This window comes from Salvelinus fontinalis, chromosome 9 (genome assembly GCF_029448725.1).
Source record: "Salvelinus fontinalis isolate EN_2023a chromosome 9, ASM2944872v1, whole genome shotgun sequence".
NCBI lineage: Eukaryota > Metazoa > Chordata > Actinopteri > Salmoniformes > Salmonidae > Salvelinus > Salvelinus fontinalis.
Genome location: NC_074673.1, coordinates 49118079 through 49134558, shown reverse-complemented (window position 1 = coordinate 49134558; position 16480 = coordinate 49118079). Strand labels below are relative to the sequence as shown.

At 42.3% G+C, this 16480-nt stretch overlaps 1 protein-coding gene across 7 annotated transcripts in view; it reads left to right on the top strand.

Annotated features, from left to right (window-relative positions):
• LOC129862742 (ATP-binding cassette sub-family C member 8-like) overlaps positions 1–16480 on the top strand; it is a 131421-nt gene that overhangs the window by 28292 nt on the left and 86649 nt on the right. For all 7 annotated transcript variants that reach the window (XM_055934662.1, XM_055934661.1, XM_055934663.1 and 4 more), the window contains 2 exons: positions 3298–3464; positions 9388–9630. In XM_055934662.1, the coding sequence (XP_055790637.1) occupies positions 3298–3464; positions 9388–9630 (410 nt within the window). The remainder of the gene's footprint in view (positions 1–3297; positions 3465–9387; positions 9631–16480) is intronic.

Here is a 16480-nt window from a genome sequence, read left to right as displayed (position 1 = left end):
TTACATTTAATGTTGAACATATAGATTTTTTTTTTTTTAAAGTGAGATGCAATATCGACCTTGGTTCACTAATCAAAAGATGTTTGCCTCCTGGGGAGGTTAAAATAGGTGTAGTTCAGCCGTAGCTCAAAATGAAGTTTTTGTATCTCTTTACTGGAAGTGAATGAGGATATTATTTGACTATAATCTTGCAATTTTTCAGTACAACTTTTATTTTAAATAAAAATAAAGTGAAGAGGGGCACTACTTAATTACATTTTAAGTAGTGATACAAATGTCAGCTGAGAACATTAAGATGTACTGTACTTAAAAAGGACGTATTCATGACATGGTACTGATGAGATTCTGCACAGCAAATTCTCCAGTGTTAAACAGTTTCAAATTGAACACTGCTCCAGCCTCTATACACTGTAAAAACATATTTAGGGACTTAGTAAATATTACCCCCCAAATTCTATGAGTTTCACATAAAAATGCAGGGTTCTGATTCTGCTTCAATATTCCAATACCTTACTTCATTTTTTTATGTGCTCAAAAAGCATGACATTTGAAAATTCTAATTAAGTGATAATGCCTGAGAAGCCGGTGTTTGGAGGATGTATTGGCACAGGTATTGTTAGGCCTGAGATGAAGTGGGGGGCCAGCATACCAGCCACAAAATGTGCTGGGGGAAAACATTTGTGCAAGGCCTGTTGTGATTAGAGATGAGTAATGTCTTCATACTTGACCTTGGGAAACTCTAGGGAAGTGCTTGTCCAGCTCAGTAAAGCCTCAAACATAAATTATACGCAACAGTGAAATGGGCTACTTCTTATGTGAATTGGCGAGGAGGCTGAACACACCTCAATTCCAACTGTTAGAAAATAAAACTTGTTGGAAAATAATTTGAAATTGACAAGTTGAAATATAGCCTATAGATAATTAGCAGGCAGCGTCCCTTGGTTTGAGGGCATCGCGGGTAACTGTCCTGTTGCGTAACAATCATATGTTAGATGGTTTTTGCAGTAATACTTCCTTTGTCCAGTGGCTTTCATTACGTGAGATTCTAAGTGAATACTTTATCATAAAAATGTAATTATTCAACATAATACAAGTATTTAATAATGCCTTATTTTGAGGGCCTAGTTTTACCCTAATACAGTGGCCTGAATCTCATGGTTTTCAGCCCTGCAAGTCACATTATGATGGCTTGCAAAGTGATGTGTAATTCCTATTGGAATCCAGCCAGAGTGGGGATATTCAAAATTTTCAATGTTTACTCACCCGCAACCTGAATTCAGGCTGACTGTTGGGATGGGGAGACAAAGATATGAGACAAGGAACAACCATTTCAGAAACCGGTGTAGTGAGTCCAAATAGCAGATTGGATTAGTTTAGAAAAATGTTATTTATATTTGAGTAGGATAAGATTACTAAATCAGTCAATGTACATGCAAAAACATAGATATGGTTTAACTCTGGTTAAGACCACCACTTGGGTTCTTTTACAACCATGTTACACTGAAAAATCAACAGCCGGTAACACTTGCCAATTTCCTGTGTGGTAATTACCAAATAAATATTTTTGTTGCATCATCGAGACATCGTCAAGCATCAACACTAATCTCTTCTGGTTGTTATTATTTGATAGCCAATATTCTCTGAAACAGAGAGGATCTATAAAATCCTATCAATAAATGCCATGTTCCAGCTCAGTCCGTTGCCCTATGAGCACAAGACATTGAAAAGAATACGTCTTTTGTGGTTGAAATGATGTATTTTCAATGTCTTGTGCTTACTAGGTGGTCTTTGTCGTTTCACGGTTCTCTTATCGTCAATGTTGACTTCTTTAATCATCCCCTCAGTTGCCATGTTCCTCCTCTTCGTCTGATCACATACTTCTCTTCTCCTGCGTCATTAAGTCATCCGCGTACTGCCCGTGTTCGTTCACTCTTCCTCCAGTTCCCTCGTTCACATCAGTGCTTGAGCCTCAACCTCGATGCGTGGCCAATCGGTGTCAGTCGAGGGAGTGACCCCACAGGCGGTATTTCTCGGACAGACTTTAATCTCTGATTACAGCTGGGGCTGAAGGGATGGATGGCCATAGACATGGAGAACATAGAAGGGATATGCTAATATGGCCATATGTCAAACGCTGTTATCCAGTCTCTCTTCTTACTGGATCTTTTTAAATGTTCAGTGTATAAGGCCTTTGTGGGAATGAAACCCACGACTAATTAGTAGTACTCACTCTCCATCTGAAACTTTCCTCCAGAACCGTCCTTCCATTAGAGATTTACAGTACAACTGCAGACCTGACAAATACTGTAAGTCATTAACCTTCAAAACAGCCACAACAAACACACTGAAAGGACTTATACTGAGTGTACGAAACATTAAGAACACCTTCCTAATATTGTTGCACCCCCCCTATAGAAAGGACTTATGTCGTTGATTCGTTGACTGTGACTCACAATGGCATCCTGCTACAACAAGATCTGAATCGACCCCGGCTTTCAATACTGAGTCCATTCTTTCCACTCTGTTTCTATGGATATTGAGCTTAACAACCATGGACATACATCACTAAACAACTGGAAAGTCGAGGGGAGGAAGGAAGAAAGAAAGGGAGGAGAAGAGAGCAAGGAGGGAGGGAGGGGGAGGGGAGAGAACGTGAGTTAGTGTTTGAGATGCAGGTCACACTTCTATTATGAACATCTGCGGACTTCATGGGGGAGGAAAAAGATCCCAAATCCCAGAATGTTTAGCATACTCCTACGAGACTCTGTTACCATGGTTTCACTCCTATAAAACATCTAGAAAGGTGTGAAAAATGACATCGGTCAGGTCGTTTAGGATGTGTCTTGGGGATTTAGAATGGATGGCATCCGTGAGTGGGTTGTCTTTCCAACAGGTAGGCACAGTAATTCTGACAGTTATAGTACAGCTGTTCATTCCCTATTGTCACTGAGTTTGAACACGAGCAGTTCTGTCAGAATTGCCATGACACAAAACGTAAACAAAACTGACAAAAGCAGAGGAAAGGTGGGGAAAATGAATTAGAAGATGTATGATATGGATTCTAAATAATATGTATGACATTCACTTTGTAGATATACAGTTCACTCCTGATGCAGTGTGTACAGTTCACCAGAAACAAAATTCCTTTTACTTACTCTGGATATCTGCATAATCTGTTGGGAATGTATAGGACGTTCCTAACCCAATTGCCTTCGTCCGGAGTTGACTTGAGATGACTGATGATTCCCTTTATGAGTCCTGAGATATTAAAACGTTCCTCTCTGATCCTCTCTAAAGCCCTACTCTTCTACTGGGTCTTGGCCTTTCTGATGAAAACCATCAAGTTTGCCAAGTACACGGAGCACGGCATCGGCCTGAGACAACTCCGCTACGGCATCACAGGACTCCTGGCCCTGCTCTACGGTCTACTCCTGGCTGTGGAGATCAACGTCATACTGGGCAGGGTGAGCACCAGTGTGTGTGAGAGGGGGATGGTGTGCGTGTGCATGTATTTGTGTGTGTGTCATCCTAGTGTGTTTTGTGTGTACGGGCATCTGTTTTCCTCAGTATGTCTGGACGTCTCTATCCTGTCTTTTCCCTCTGCTTCAATCAGCTCTCCCCTCTTTCGGTCTAGCATTTTTGTATGCTCCTGTATATTGGATGTTAAGTATTGCTGCCTACAGGCCTGTTTCTGAAGTAGATAGATGGCAGAATGTGCTAGGTTGTTGTGAGTCGTACAGAGGCGTCATGCCCAAAGGGGGAACAAGGCCATGTACCACCTCCAGATTTCTGCACGCCCCTGTATGACACCCGCTACTTGTCTCTAATTATAATAGGATGTGTATGATGGACTTCTTTGCCTGGATGTTTGAATGATTCATCATTTTAATCCGTGGGAGTTCTGTCTGGAGATTTTCTTCTGAAAGAATGGAGGATGCCTTGCTATTATGGTGATCAGGATCTCAAGTTTTCGTGTGCGCGTGTTGGATGACAACGACATATACTCGACGTGAGAATGGTATTCATGTGAGTGTGTGCGCATGCAGGTGGATTCATGTTCATGTTGTGAGGCGTCAGTCAGGATCTTCCCAGTCACAGCAATCGCCTCTCCTCCTGGCACTATCCCACCTGGTCCATTTGTTCCCCTTTAGCATCCCATCTCGTGTTTGAGAGCAATCAGGCTCTTGGGCACTTGGCAATCATTGGCATTCTTCATTGGTTTGTATTGGTTAAGATTGGGACTGATCCAGTGGAGGCTCTTCAGAGTAGGAAAGGGGAGGACCATCCTTCTCAGTGAATTTCTTAAAATAAAACATTGAAAAACTAGACTGAAACATATTTACGTCACCAAATAATTGATTAATACACATTGTTTTGCAATGAAGGTCTACAGTAGCCTCAACAGCACGCTACAGTGTAACGTTACTTATTGTAGCGGGTTTACCAACGCATTAGTTCTATTAGCTATGTTGACTAGAATGTTACTTTAGCTAATATGGGGACAACGATGTAGGCTGTGTGTAGCGGTTATGATATGGTTTTGATTGGATAGGCTTTTTCGCCTGGACACATACAGCTGATGTGTTGTTCATTGAAGTCCACGAACGAAGGGAAAAGCTGAGAGGAGAGTGCATAGAGGCTAGAATGAATACAACATTGCTGCTATGATCAGGGTTGTATTCATACTGCCGATTTTGTTGGAAAATATTTCTTAAATGGAAGCAAAACTAAACAGGGATGAAAATACCTGAATTTGTCCAATAGAAACTCTTGTTTTAAACTTTTGGACTAATGTTTACAACCTAGATAAGCTAGATGCAGGCAAGAGTGTGCAAGGCCTGTGTGCACCTAGGTTGTAAACTTTCATTCAGAGGCTAGGGTGTAGGGACATTTTTAGTATCATCTAGTAGCCTAAACCTATCTGTGATATTGAACCGAATGAATGGAATATGAATGCCAGTCATCCAACATGCTGTAATAGAATAAGGACATGTTCATGGAGGAAGAAAAAAAAGGTCCTCCCTCATCATAAACGGCACTGACCACCACTGGACTTCTCAGCACTTATTCTAATTACAGTTTCTATTCATAATCACTAATGGGTAATTTTTTCAATGCCTTCATGATGCCTCGGGCTTCTACCAGAGCCATCAAACACAGAGTATACATAGATTCCTGTTTTGATAGAAGACTGTGTATAGAGAGAGTGTTGTATGTTGCATTGGCAACATCTACAGTCAGGAAAGACACATCTGTTGTGGAAGAGTCCTCTGAGTCCCAATGTACACTGACTAACTCTACACATATACACTATATGACCGAAAAGTATGTGGACACCCGTTTGTCGAACATCTCATTCCAAAATCATGGGCATTAATATGGAGTTGGTTCCCCCTTTGCTGATATAACAGCCTCCACTCTTCTGGGAACGCTTTCCACTAGATGTTGGAACATTTGCTGTGAGCACTTGCTTCCATTCAGCCACAAAAGCGTTAGTGAGGTCGGGCACTGATGTTGGGCAATTAGGCCTGGCTCTCAGTTGGAGTTCTAATTAATTTTGAAAGGTGTTAGATGGGGTTGAGGTCAGGGCTCTGTGCAGGCCAGTCAAGTTCTTCAACACCAACCTCGACAAACCATTTCTGTATGGACCTTGTTTTGTGCACGGGGGCATTGTCATGCTGAAACAGGAAAGGGCCTTCCCCAAACTGTTGTTACAAAGTTGGAAGCACAGAATTATCTAGAATGTCATTGTAGGCTGTAGAGTTAAGAATTCCCTTCACTGGAACAAAGGGGCCTAGCCCGAACCATGAAAAACAGCCCCAGACCATAATTCCTCCTCCACCAAACTTTACAGTTGGCACTATACAATGAGGGTAGGTAGGGTTCTACTGGCATCCGCCAAGCCCAGATTTGTCTGTCGGACTGGCATATGGTGAAGCATGATTCATCACCCCAGAGAACGCGTTTCCACTGCTCCAGAGTTCAATGGTGGCAAGCTTTACATCACTCCAGCCGAAGCTCGGCATTGCACATGCTGATCTTAGGCTAGTGTGCAGCTGCTTGGCCATGGAAACCCATTTCATGAAGCTCCCGACGAACAGTTCTTGTGCTGAAGTTGCTTCCAGAGGCAGTTTGGAACTAGGTAGTTTGTGTGTTGCAACTGTGAGCTTGTGTCCTACCACTTCGCGGCTGAGCCGTTGTTGCTCCTAGACGTTTCTACTTCACAATACCAGTGTTTACAGTTGACCGGGGCAGCTTTAGCAGGGCAGAAATTAGCCAAACTGACTTGTTTGAAAGGTGACATCCTATGATGATGCCACGTTGAAAGTCACTGAGGTCTTCAGTAATGCCATTCTACTGCCAACGTTTATCTATGGAGATTGCATGGCTGTGCCCTTGATTTTATACACCTGCCAGCAACTGGTGTGGCTGACATAGCCAACTCCACTAATTTGAAGGGGTTTCCACATACTTGTGTAAATACAGTTAAAGTCTGAAGTTTACATATACCTTAGCCAAATACATTTAAACTCCGTTTTTTAAAATTCCTGACATTTAATCATAGTACAAATTCCTTGTCTTAGGTCAGTTAGGATCACCACTTTATTTTAAGAATGTGAAATATCAGAATAATAGTAGAGATGATGATTTATTTCAGATTTTATTTCTTTCATCATATTCCCAGTGGGTCAGAAGTTTACATACACTCAATTAGTATTTGGTAGCATTGCCTTTAAATTGTTTAACTTGGATCAAACGTTTCGGGTAGCCTTCCACAAGCTTCCCACAATAAGTTGGGTGAATTTTGGCCAATTCCTCCTGACAGAGCTGGTGTAACTGAGTCAGGTTTGTAGGCCTCCTTGCTCGCACACGCTTTTTCAGTTCTGCCAACATCTTTTTTTATGGGATTGAGGTCAGGGCTTTGTGATGGCCACTCCAATACCTTGACTTTGTTGTCCTTAAGCCATTTTGCCACAACTTTGGAAGTATGCTTGGGGTCATTGTCTATTTGTAAGACCCATTTGCGACCAAGCTTAACTTCCTGACTGATGTCTTGAGATGCTGCTTCAATATATCCACATAATTTTCCTACCTCATGATGCCATCTATTTTGTGAAGTGCACCAGTCTCTCCTGCAGCAAAGCACCCCACAACATGATGCTGCCACCCCCGTGCTTCACAGTCGGGATGGTGTTCTTCGGCTTGCAAGCATCCCCCTTTTTCCTCCAAACATAACGATGGTCATTATGGCCAAACGGTTCTATTTTTGTTTCATCAGACCAGAGGACATTTCTCCAAAAAGTATGATCTTTGTCCCCATGTGCAGTTGCAAACCGTAGTCTGGCTTTTTTATGGTGGTTTGGAGCAGTGGCTTCTTACTTGCTGAGTGGCTTTTCAGGTTATGTCGATATAGGACTCATTTTACTGTGCATATAGATACTTTTGTACCCGTTTCCTCCAGCATCTTCGCAAGGTCCTTTGCTGTTGTTCTGGGATGTATTTGCACTTTTCGCACCAAAGTACGTTCATCTCTAGGAGACAGAACGTGTTTCCTTCCTGAGCGGTATGACGGCTGCGTGGTCCCATGGTGTTTATACTTGTGTACTATTGTTTGTACTGATGAATGTGGTACCTTCAGATGTTAGGAAATTGGCCCCAAGGATGAACCAGACTTGCGGAGGTCTACAATTTTTTTCTGAGGTCTTGGCTGATTTCTTTTGATTTTCCCATGATGTCAAGCAAAGAGGCACTGAGTTTGAAGGTAGGCCTTGAAATACATCCACAGGCACACCTTCAATTGACACAAATTATGGCAATCAGAAGCTTCTAAAGCCATGACATAATTTTCTGGAATTTTCCAAGCTGTTTAAAGGCACTGTCAACTTAGTGTATGTAAACTTCTGACCCACTGGAATTGTGATACAGTGAATTATAAGTGAAATAATCTGTCTGTAAACAATTGTTGGAAAAATGACTTGTGTCATGCACAAAGTAGATGTCCTAAACAACTGCCCAAAACTATAGTTTGTTAACAAGAAATTTGTGGAGTGGTTGAAAAACCAGTTTTAATGACTCCAACCTAAGTGTATGTAAACTTCCGACTTCAACTGTATGCAAGCTTGCCTAACTTGGTAACTGTGAGAAGACAAAAAAAGCACTTTTATCATGCTGGAAGAGGTCTTTGTTGTTGTGCAGATAGTACGTTTCTGTGTTAGAGGGTTGGAAGTACTCTAGTAGTCTGTAGTAAGTATTTCAGCTTTTATTTTCATTTGTTGTTTTTTCCTGTAAAGCACATTGCGTTGCATTCCAGGTCTAAAATGCGCATCGTTTATTTATGCAGATTTTTGAATATCTGCATGAAAATCTGTCGCCAATTGGTTGGAAACCTAGCTAGTGATACCCTTTAGAAAGTGGGAATTATGTCTGCAGATATAAATTAAAGTGTGAAACTGTACCCTCAGATGTACTGACAAGATGCAGTAATGATTGCCACGTCCTGGGTATTGAAAAGGTTTGTTAGACTTTTAGATGTGCGCTTAGAAGAAAAAAGAAAAGTAACTAAGTTTAAAGCTGAGATCCGCATTAGGGGATACAACGCCACTAGCAGCTCCAGGCATATTTGCTATTCTTTTTGTTTTGTTTGTTAAACGCAGAAAAGGAGCTCCAGCCTCGTGGTAAAAAAAAATACTTGTTGTACATACTCTACTGTTCTATCGCGCGTGCAATGATGTCCGGGGGGAAAAATGGTGTTCGTTATTTGAAGTAACGTCTCTGTTGTTGTAATATCACAAATGGACATGGCAGTTTCACCACTACAGATTCCAACTTTAAGAAACATTTCCTTTTTTAAGTTTTTGTTTTACCTGGTGGGCGTATTCTCTGTAAGTGTTTGGAAGTTATGTGCCTGTGCTGTATTTCTTCAGTAACCTAGTTTCCCCCCCCGAGTTGAGACTCTCACTGCTGAACTGAGCTGACTCTGTTACATTAGTGTTTCACTTTGTCGTCCAGTTTCAGCGCTCGGGGTACCAGGAGTGTGCCTCGTTCTTAGACCTAGTGCAGGCCATAATACTTCTCTTCAACAAAGCTCTAAAGCTGAATAGCTCCAGTGAACACAGTTTAGGGTTTCTTATTTCAGTGTTTGATACAGGGAGGCTTCGCCAAGGCATTGATGCATTCGCAAAGACGCGACCAGGCAACCCATAATTTAATACACAACAGAGCAAGCTTCCCTATCAGATTTGCGTAGTTCGTTTTGTTGTTCCCATTTGTATTCTAGGTTCTGAATATATTCATGATTTAGGCTCTTTCTCTTTTAGTGAATCGTCCATCTTTCTTTTTCTCTCTTCCCACTTGATAACCCCTCTCTCCCTCTGTCCCTCCCCACAGCGCTACCTGTGTTTCACTGAGGCTACGGAGGTGAAACCCCCAGAGGACCTGCAGGACCTGGGGGTGAGGTTCCTGCAGCCCTTCGTCAACCTGCTGTCCAAGGCCACTTACTGGTGGATGAACACCTTCATCACGGCAGCCCACCGCCGCCCCATCGACCTCAAGGTCATCGGCAAGCTGCCCATCGCCATGCGAGCCCTCACCAACTATCTGAAGCTCCGCAAGGCTTTCGAGAGTCAGAGGGTAAAGGGAGTGAGTGAGTGAGTGAGTGAGTGAGTGAGTGAGTGAGTGAGATGGCAGCCAGTGGGCTGTAAGTTTCCGTAAAAACAATGGTCAAAAAAGATTACAGTAATAGTATTGGATACCGTAAAATACGGTATGGTAAGATATATTTTTTTACGGCTTAAATAAGCAAAGAGAAATGACAGTTCATCATTACTTTAAGACATGAAGGTCAGTCAATGCGCAACTTTTCAAGAATTTTAAAAGTTTCTTCAAGTGCAGTCGCAAAAACCATCAAGCTCTATGATGAAACTGGCTCTCATGAGGACTGCCATAAGGAAGACCCAGAGTTACCTCTGCTGCAGAGGATAAGTTCATTAGAGTTATCAGCCTCAGAAATTGCAGCCCAAATAAATGCTTCACAGAGTTCAAGTAACAGACACATCTCAACATCAACTGTTCAGAGGAGACTGTGTGAATCAGGCCTTCATGTTAGAATTTCTGCAAAGAAACCACTACGAAAGGACACCAATAAGAAGAAGAGACTTGCTTGAGTCAAGAAACACGAGCAATGGACATTAGACCAGTGGAAATTTGTCCTTTTGGTCTGATGAGTCCAAATTTTGATATTTCTGGTTCCAACCGCCGTGTCTTTGCGGTTGTGTAGGTGAACGGATGATCTACGCATCTACGCATTTGTGGTTCCCAACGTGAAGCATGGAGGAGGAGGTGTGATGGTGTGGGGGTACTTTGCTGGTGACACTGTCAGTGATTTACTTTGATTTCAAGGCATGGCTACCACAGCATTATGCAGCGATACGCCATCCCATCTGGTTTGCTCTTAGTGGGACTATCATTTTGTTTTTCAACAGGACAATGCCCAACACACCTCCAGGCTGTGTAGGGTCTATTTGACTAAGAAGGAGAGTGATGGAGTGCTGCATCAGATGACCTGGTTTCCACAGTCACCCGACCTCAACCCAATTGAGATGGTTTGGGATGAGTTGGACCGCAGAGTGAAGGAAAAGCAGCCATCAAGTGCTCAGCATATGTGGGAACTCCTTCAAGACTGGTGGAAAAGCATTCCAGATGAAGCTGTTTGAGAGAATACCACGAGTGTGCAAAGTTGTCATCAAGGCAAAGTGTGGCTACTTTGAGAAATCTAAAATATATTTTTATTTGTTTAATACTTTTTCTGGTTACTACATTATTCCATATGTGTAATTTCATAGTTATGTCTTCACTATTATTATAGAAAATAGTAAAAAATTAAGAAAAACCCTTGAATAAGTTGGTGTGTCTAAACTTTTGACTTTTACTCTAAGTTTTCAAACCCTTTGCTATGAGACCCGCAATTGAGCTCAGGTGCATACTGTTTCCATTGATCATCCTTGAGATGTTTCTCCAACTTGATTGGAGTCCACCTGTGGTAAATTCAATTGATTGGACATGATTTGGAAAAGCACACACCTGTCTATATAAGGTCCCACAGTTGACAGTGCACGTCAGCACAAACCAATTTCAATAGAATGTTCATGATGTCACTGCAACAACTGTGGATAGACGTAGCTGGTCAATTCGGTCTGGCTATCTACTCCGATTTCAGTGCTGTCTCGTCTGGGTGGGCCAGAGTGTAGATTAACTGACGAATTTGCGAACGCTCAACACCCGTTGAATATGGCCGGTGTCAGTAAATGTTGTCAAAAAAGTGTAATTAAATTGTTGCCAGCAGCACAGTTGCAGTCACCAACGCTCTGCAACTGTGCTTAACCAGCTCTGCTAGGGCGAGTAAAATGGTCAGAGTGAGCTGTTCTCTCATTTGTGTCTGGAAGTAGCTAGCCAATGTTAGCCAGTTAGCTTGGGTGCTTGTCTGCTGTTGTTAGTTCAGAAGGCTCAGATCAACCCTACTCCTCGGCCAGAGAGTCCAGTGTGACCTCTGAACGCTCCGAGAGCGAAACGCTCTTAATTTACGAACTGACAATGCTCTGAGTTTACGAACACCCAAAGCGCACTCTGGCACTCCAGAACACACCCGTAGTATAAACCAGCCTTTAGTCTTGACATCTTTGGTTGTTTAGTATATATAGCCTCGCATGTGAATCCTTAAAGAGATGAGTGGGGCTAAAGCTTAATCGAGCCGGTCGGTGAGAAATGAGCAAACATTTCTAAAAATCTGTTTTTGCTTTGTCATTATGGGGTATTGTGTGTGTATATTGATGAGGGGGAAAAATAATATAATCAATTTTAGAATAAGGCTGTACTATAACAAAATGTGGAAAACATCAAGGGGTGCCTTTGGAACGTGGACTTTTCCCCCCCACATTTTGTTGTGCTAAAATTTACAAATAGATTAAATGTAGATTTTTTTTGTCACTGGTCTACACACAATACCCCATAATGTCAAAGTGGAATTATGTTTTTTGACATTTTTACAAATTAATTAAAAATGGAAAGCTGAAATGTCTTGAGTCAAGTATCCAACCCCTTTGTTATGGCAAGCCTAAATATGTTCAGGAGTAAATATGTGCCTAACTAGTCACATAATACGTTGCGTGGACTGTGCAATAATTGTGTTTAACTTGATTTGTTAATGACTACCTCATCTCTGTACCCCACACACACAATTATCTGTAGTCGAGCAGTGAATTTTGAACACAGATTCAACCACAAAGACCAGGGAGGTTTTACAATGCCTTGCAAAGAAGGACACCTACTGGTAGATGGGTAAAAATAAAAGCAGACATTGAATGGTACCCGCAAAACACCAGTCTCAACGTCAACAGTGAAGAGGTGACTCCGGGATGCTGGCTTTCTAGGCAGAGTTACTCTGTCCAGTGTCTGTGTTCTTTTTCCCATCTTTTCTTTTCATTGGCCAGTCTGAGATATGGCCAGCATCCTGGAGTTTCCGCTTCACTGTTGACGTTGAGACTGGTGTTTTGCGGGTACTATTTAATGAAGCTGCCAGTTGAGGACTTGAGGTTGTCTGTTTTTCAAACTAGACACTCTAATGTACTTGTCCTCTTGCTCAGTTGTGCACCGGGGCCTCCCACTCCTCTTTCTATTCTGGTTAGAGACAGTTTGCGCTGTTCTGTGAAGGGAGTAGTACACAGCGTTGTACCAGATCTTCAGTTTCTTGGTAATTTCTTGCATAGAATAGCCTTCATTTCTCAGAAGAAGAATAGACTGACAAGTTTCAGAAGGAAGGTCTTTGTTTCTGGCCATTTTGAGCCTGTAATCGAACCCATAAATGCTGATTCTCCAGATACTCAACTAGTCTAAAGAAGGCCAGTTTTATTGCTTCTTTAATCAGATAACAGTTTTCAGCTGTGCTAACATAATTGCAAAAGGGTTTTCTAATGATCTGTTTTTTTAAATGATAAACTTGGATTAGCTAACACAACGTGCCATTGGAACACAGGAGTGATGGTTGCTGATAATGGGCCTCAGTACGCCTATGTAGATATTCCATACAAAATCTGCTGTCTCCAGCTACAATAGTCATTTACAACATTAACAATGTATACACTGTATTTCTGATCAATTTGTTGTTATTTTAATGGACAAAAAAATAGCTTTTCTTTCAAAAACAAGGACATTTTTTAAGTGACCCCAAATTTTTGAACAGTAGTGTATATATTTGATTTGCTGTAATATGAAAATACATTACCTAGCAGCCAACCTGCTTGCACCAATCCCATGTAATTACAGTAAAATACTGTAAAATGCAAACCCAACCTCCCCTCAATGAATTGAATTAATGAATTAATGAATTAATTACAGTAGAATTTATTTTTACAGTATTATACAGTAAATGTTACAGTAATGTACTGTTTGTCATTGCTCGGATATTACAGTAACTACTGGATATTACAGTAACTAACTAGCCAGCTACCTGTTAGTTACCGTAAAACAACTGTACCAAATATTACAATGCATCTTTTTTTTTACAGTGCAGGGATTAGCTTGGATGTTCCACACTGTGACAAATAAAGACAGTGTTAAGTGTTTATATAAGAACAGATTGCACAGTATGTTTTGGTTGATATGGATTTTTCTTTTGAAGCATGACTGTTCGGATTGCATTTTGTTAGCTTGCATCAATGCAGCTTTCCCAGTTGGATTGTTTAAATAAAATGTCAACAGGATTAACTAAAAAGCATCGATTTTACTTGTTCTCTAAACAATTCAACTCTGTTCTCCAATGGCCTGTGGTGATTTGACTACATGCATCTGTAAAACTGAGATGGATTTCCAAATAGATGATTGTCTTCTCTAGTCAACACTGAACAGATATATCCCGCCACACATCCAACGTTCCGGTTCCCTTACTGTGTGTTACTGTCCAGTTTCACAGGACATAAGATCATGTAACATCCCAAGCCATTTCTGGTAACTCTGCAGGCTAAATAATGTTATTTTGCTTATATGTTGATTTGAAACAACCGGAATATGTGAAACGTGAGACTTTAATCATCACACAGAGTAGCAGAGGGACAAACCCAGTCACCACACACACAGACACACACACACACACTCTTCCCACTTTCTTCCCATGAAATGTCGAGTTCTTTCACCCTGTGAGGGGTCAAAAAGTCGCAGTGTTCACAGTAGAATGATAATGACCTTGCTCCTCTTAATCTTTTAGTCTTCTTTTCCCCTCCTTCATCTCTCTAATCCTTCTCTCCTCCTGGAAGGAAGTGTGGTGTGGATTCACAAGCAGCCGAAACTGTCTCATTGACCTCAGAGTCCAGTGTGCACTGGAAAACCCTGACCCTGTTGTGACCTTTGATCCTTGACCCCTGTCCCCTGACGTGTTGTCTCACTGAAAGAACCACGTCTGACCAATTCTCTCGTTATCTCTCTCAGAACCATCTTCTTGACCCTAACCAGTCAGGCTTCAAGGCGACTCACTCAACTGAGACCGCTCTTATCTGTGTCACAGAGGTTCTCCGCTCTGCCACAGCTGACTCTCACCCCTTTGTTCTCATCCTCCTAGATCTATCTGCTGCCTTTGACGCTGTGAACCATCAGGTCCTCCTCTCCACACTCCTGGATTGCATCCTACCTGCCAAGTCGCTCCTACTAGATGGCGTGGAGAGAATCTGTCTGCACCATGTGCTCTTCCTACTGGTGTCCCGCAGGGCTCTGTTCTAGGCCCTCTCCTCTTTTCACACAAAGTCGCTCGATCCTGTCGTATCCAAACATGGTCTCTGCTATCATTGCTATGCGGATGACACTCAACTATTCTTATTACCCCCTTCTGACGCATCTCTGCATGGCTGTCGGACATCTCCACTTGGATGTTGACCCACCACCTCAACCTCGACAAAACGGAGCTGCTTTTCCTCCCGGAAAGGGCCTGCCCGCTTCAAGACCTCTCCATCATGGTTAACAACCCCACATTGTCCCTCTTCCAGAGTTCAAAAACCTTGGTGTGACCCTGGACAACACCCTGTCGTTCTCTGCAAACATCAGTGACTCGCTCCTGCAGGTTCATGCTCTACAACATCCGTAGAGGACGACCTTTCCTCACACAAGATACGGCGCAGTTCCTAATCCAGGCTCTTGTAATCTCCCGTCTAGACTACTGAAACACTCTGTTGGCTGGGCTCCCCGCTTGTGCCATCATACCCCTGCAGTTTATCCAGAATGCCGCAGCCCGCCTGGTGTTCAAACTTCCCAAGTTCTCCCATGTCACCCTGCTACTCTGCACCTTCTTACCTTCAGGTTATGCTCAAACCCTACATCCCATCCTGAGTCCTACACTCCACCACCTCTGGTCTCACCACCTCTGGTCTCCTACTTTGTTGATGGAAAATGTATTTTATATGATTGTGATGTGTTGTCTCACCTAGCTATCTTAAGATGAATGCACTACTTGTACGTCGCTCTGGGGTGGGTTGAAACAAGTGCAGGGTTAAAACAAGCATATGGGTATTTAGACTACAGTACAGGACTAGGGTATGAACAGAACATCTGTTCGTTGCTGTCAAACTAGAAACCATATGCATAAATACATATTTGGATTTGGCTGAGATGGAGCCCAAGAGAAAATATACATAGGGTCTGATTATGACAGTTAGTGTGTAGTGACAAATCCTAAATGAGCTAGAACACGTGGGACGTGACGTGCACATTTGTATCCATGAAACAGGAAAGTCACACACACACACCAAGGTCATTTTCGGAAGTCGGAAGAACCAAATGTGGTTTATTTGTTTATTTATGCATCTGCCCCTGTGCTCTCTGCATCAAAAAGGCTGACCAGAGGCTGCCTCCAAGCCAGGACCTTCACCCCCTAGAGAGGAGTGGGAAAACCAGAACACACCCACTTGCACATGCGCACACACAGACCGAGAGGCTGTGGCTTGTTTACTACTCTAGCCAGAGTAGCCAGACGCTCTCTCTGATCATCACAAACTCTAAATGTGTAAACATCACAACGCGTTGTCAGCGGCAGGGGTATAACTGCAATAAATAGTTTAACATACAAAATGTTTGGCCTCTGAATATTTATCCTTCATACAGTATACATGGAGGGTTTAACCCTTTGTTTAAAATATTGAGATCAGACAAACATTTTGACTGCACACGAGTGCCTGAATGCTGGTGATCTGAGCTAATCTCTTCTGTGAGGTCACAGTACCCTAGGATTAAAACTGAACTCATGAGATGGCAGAACTGGGAGGACATCATTACTAGGGAACCACTGAGATGAGAAGCACGAGAACTACGCTCTTCTCCTTCTTCCCTCATTAAACACTGAATCCCAAGATGCAACAGAAACAGCGAGCCAGCAGGGGTTCCATGCCTGTCCTAATTCTGTAGTTTTTTTTTTGTGTGTGGCTGGTGCACTGCTCCTGATCAAATT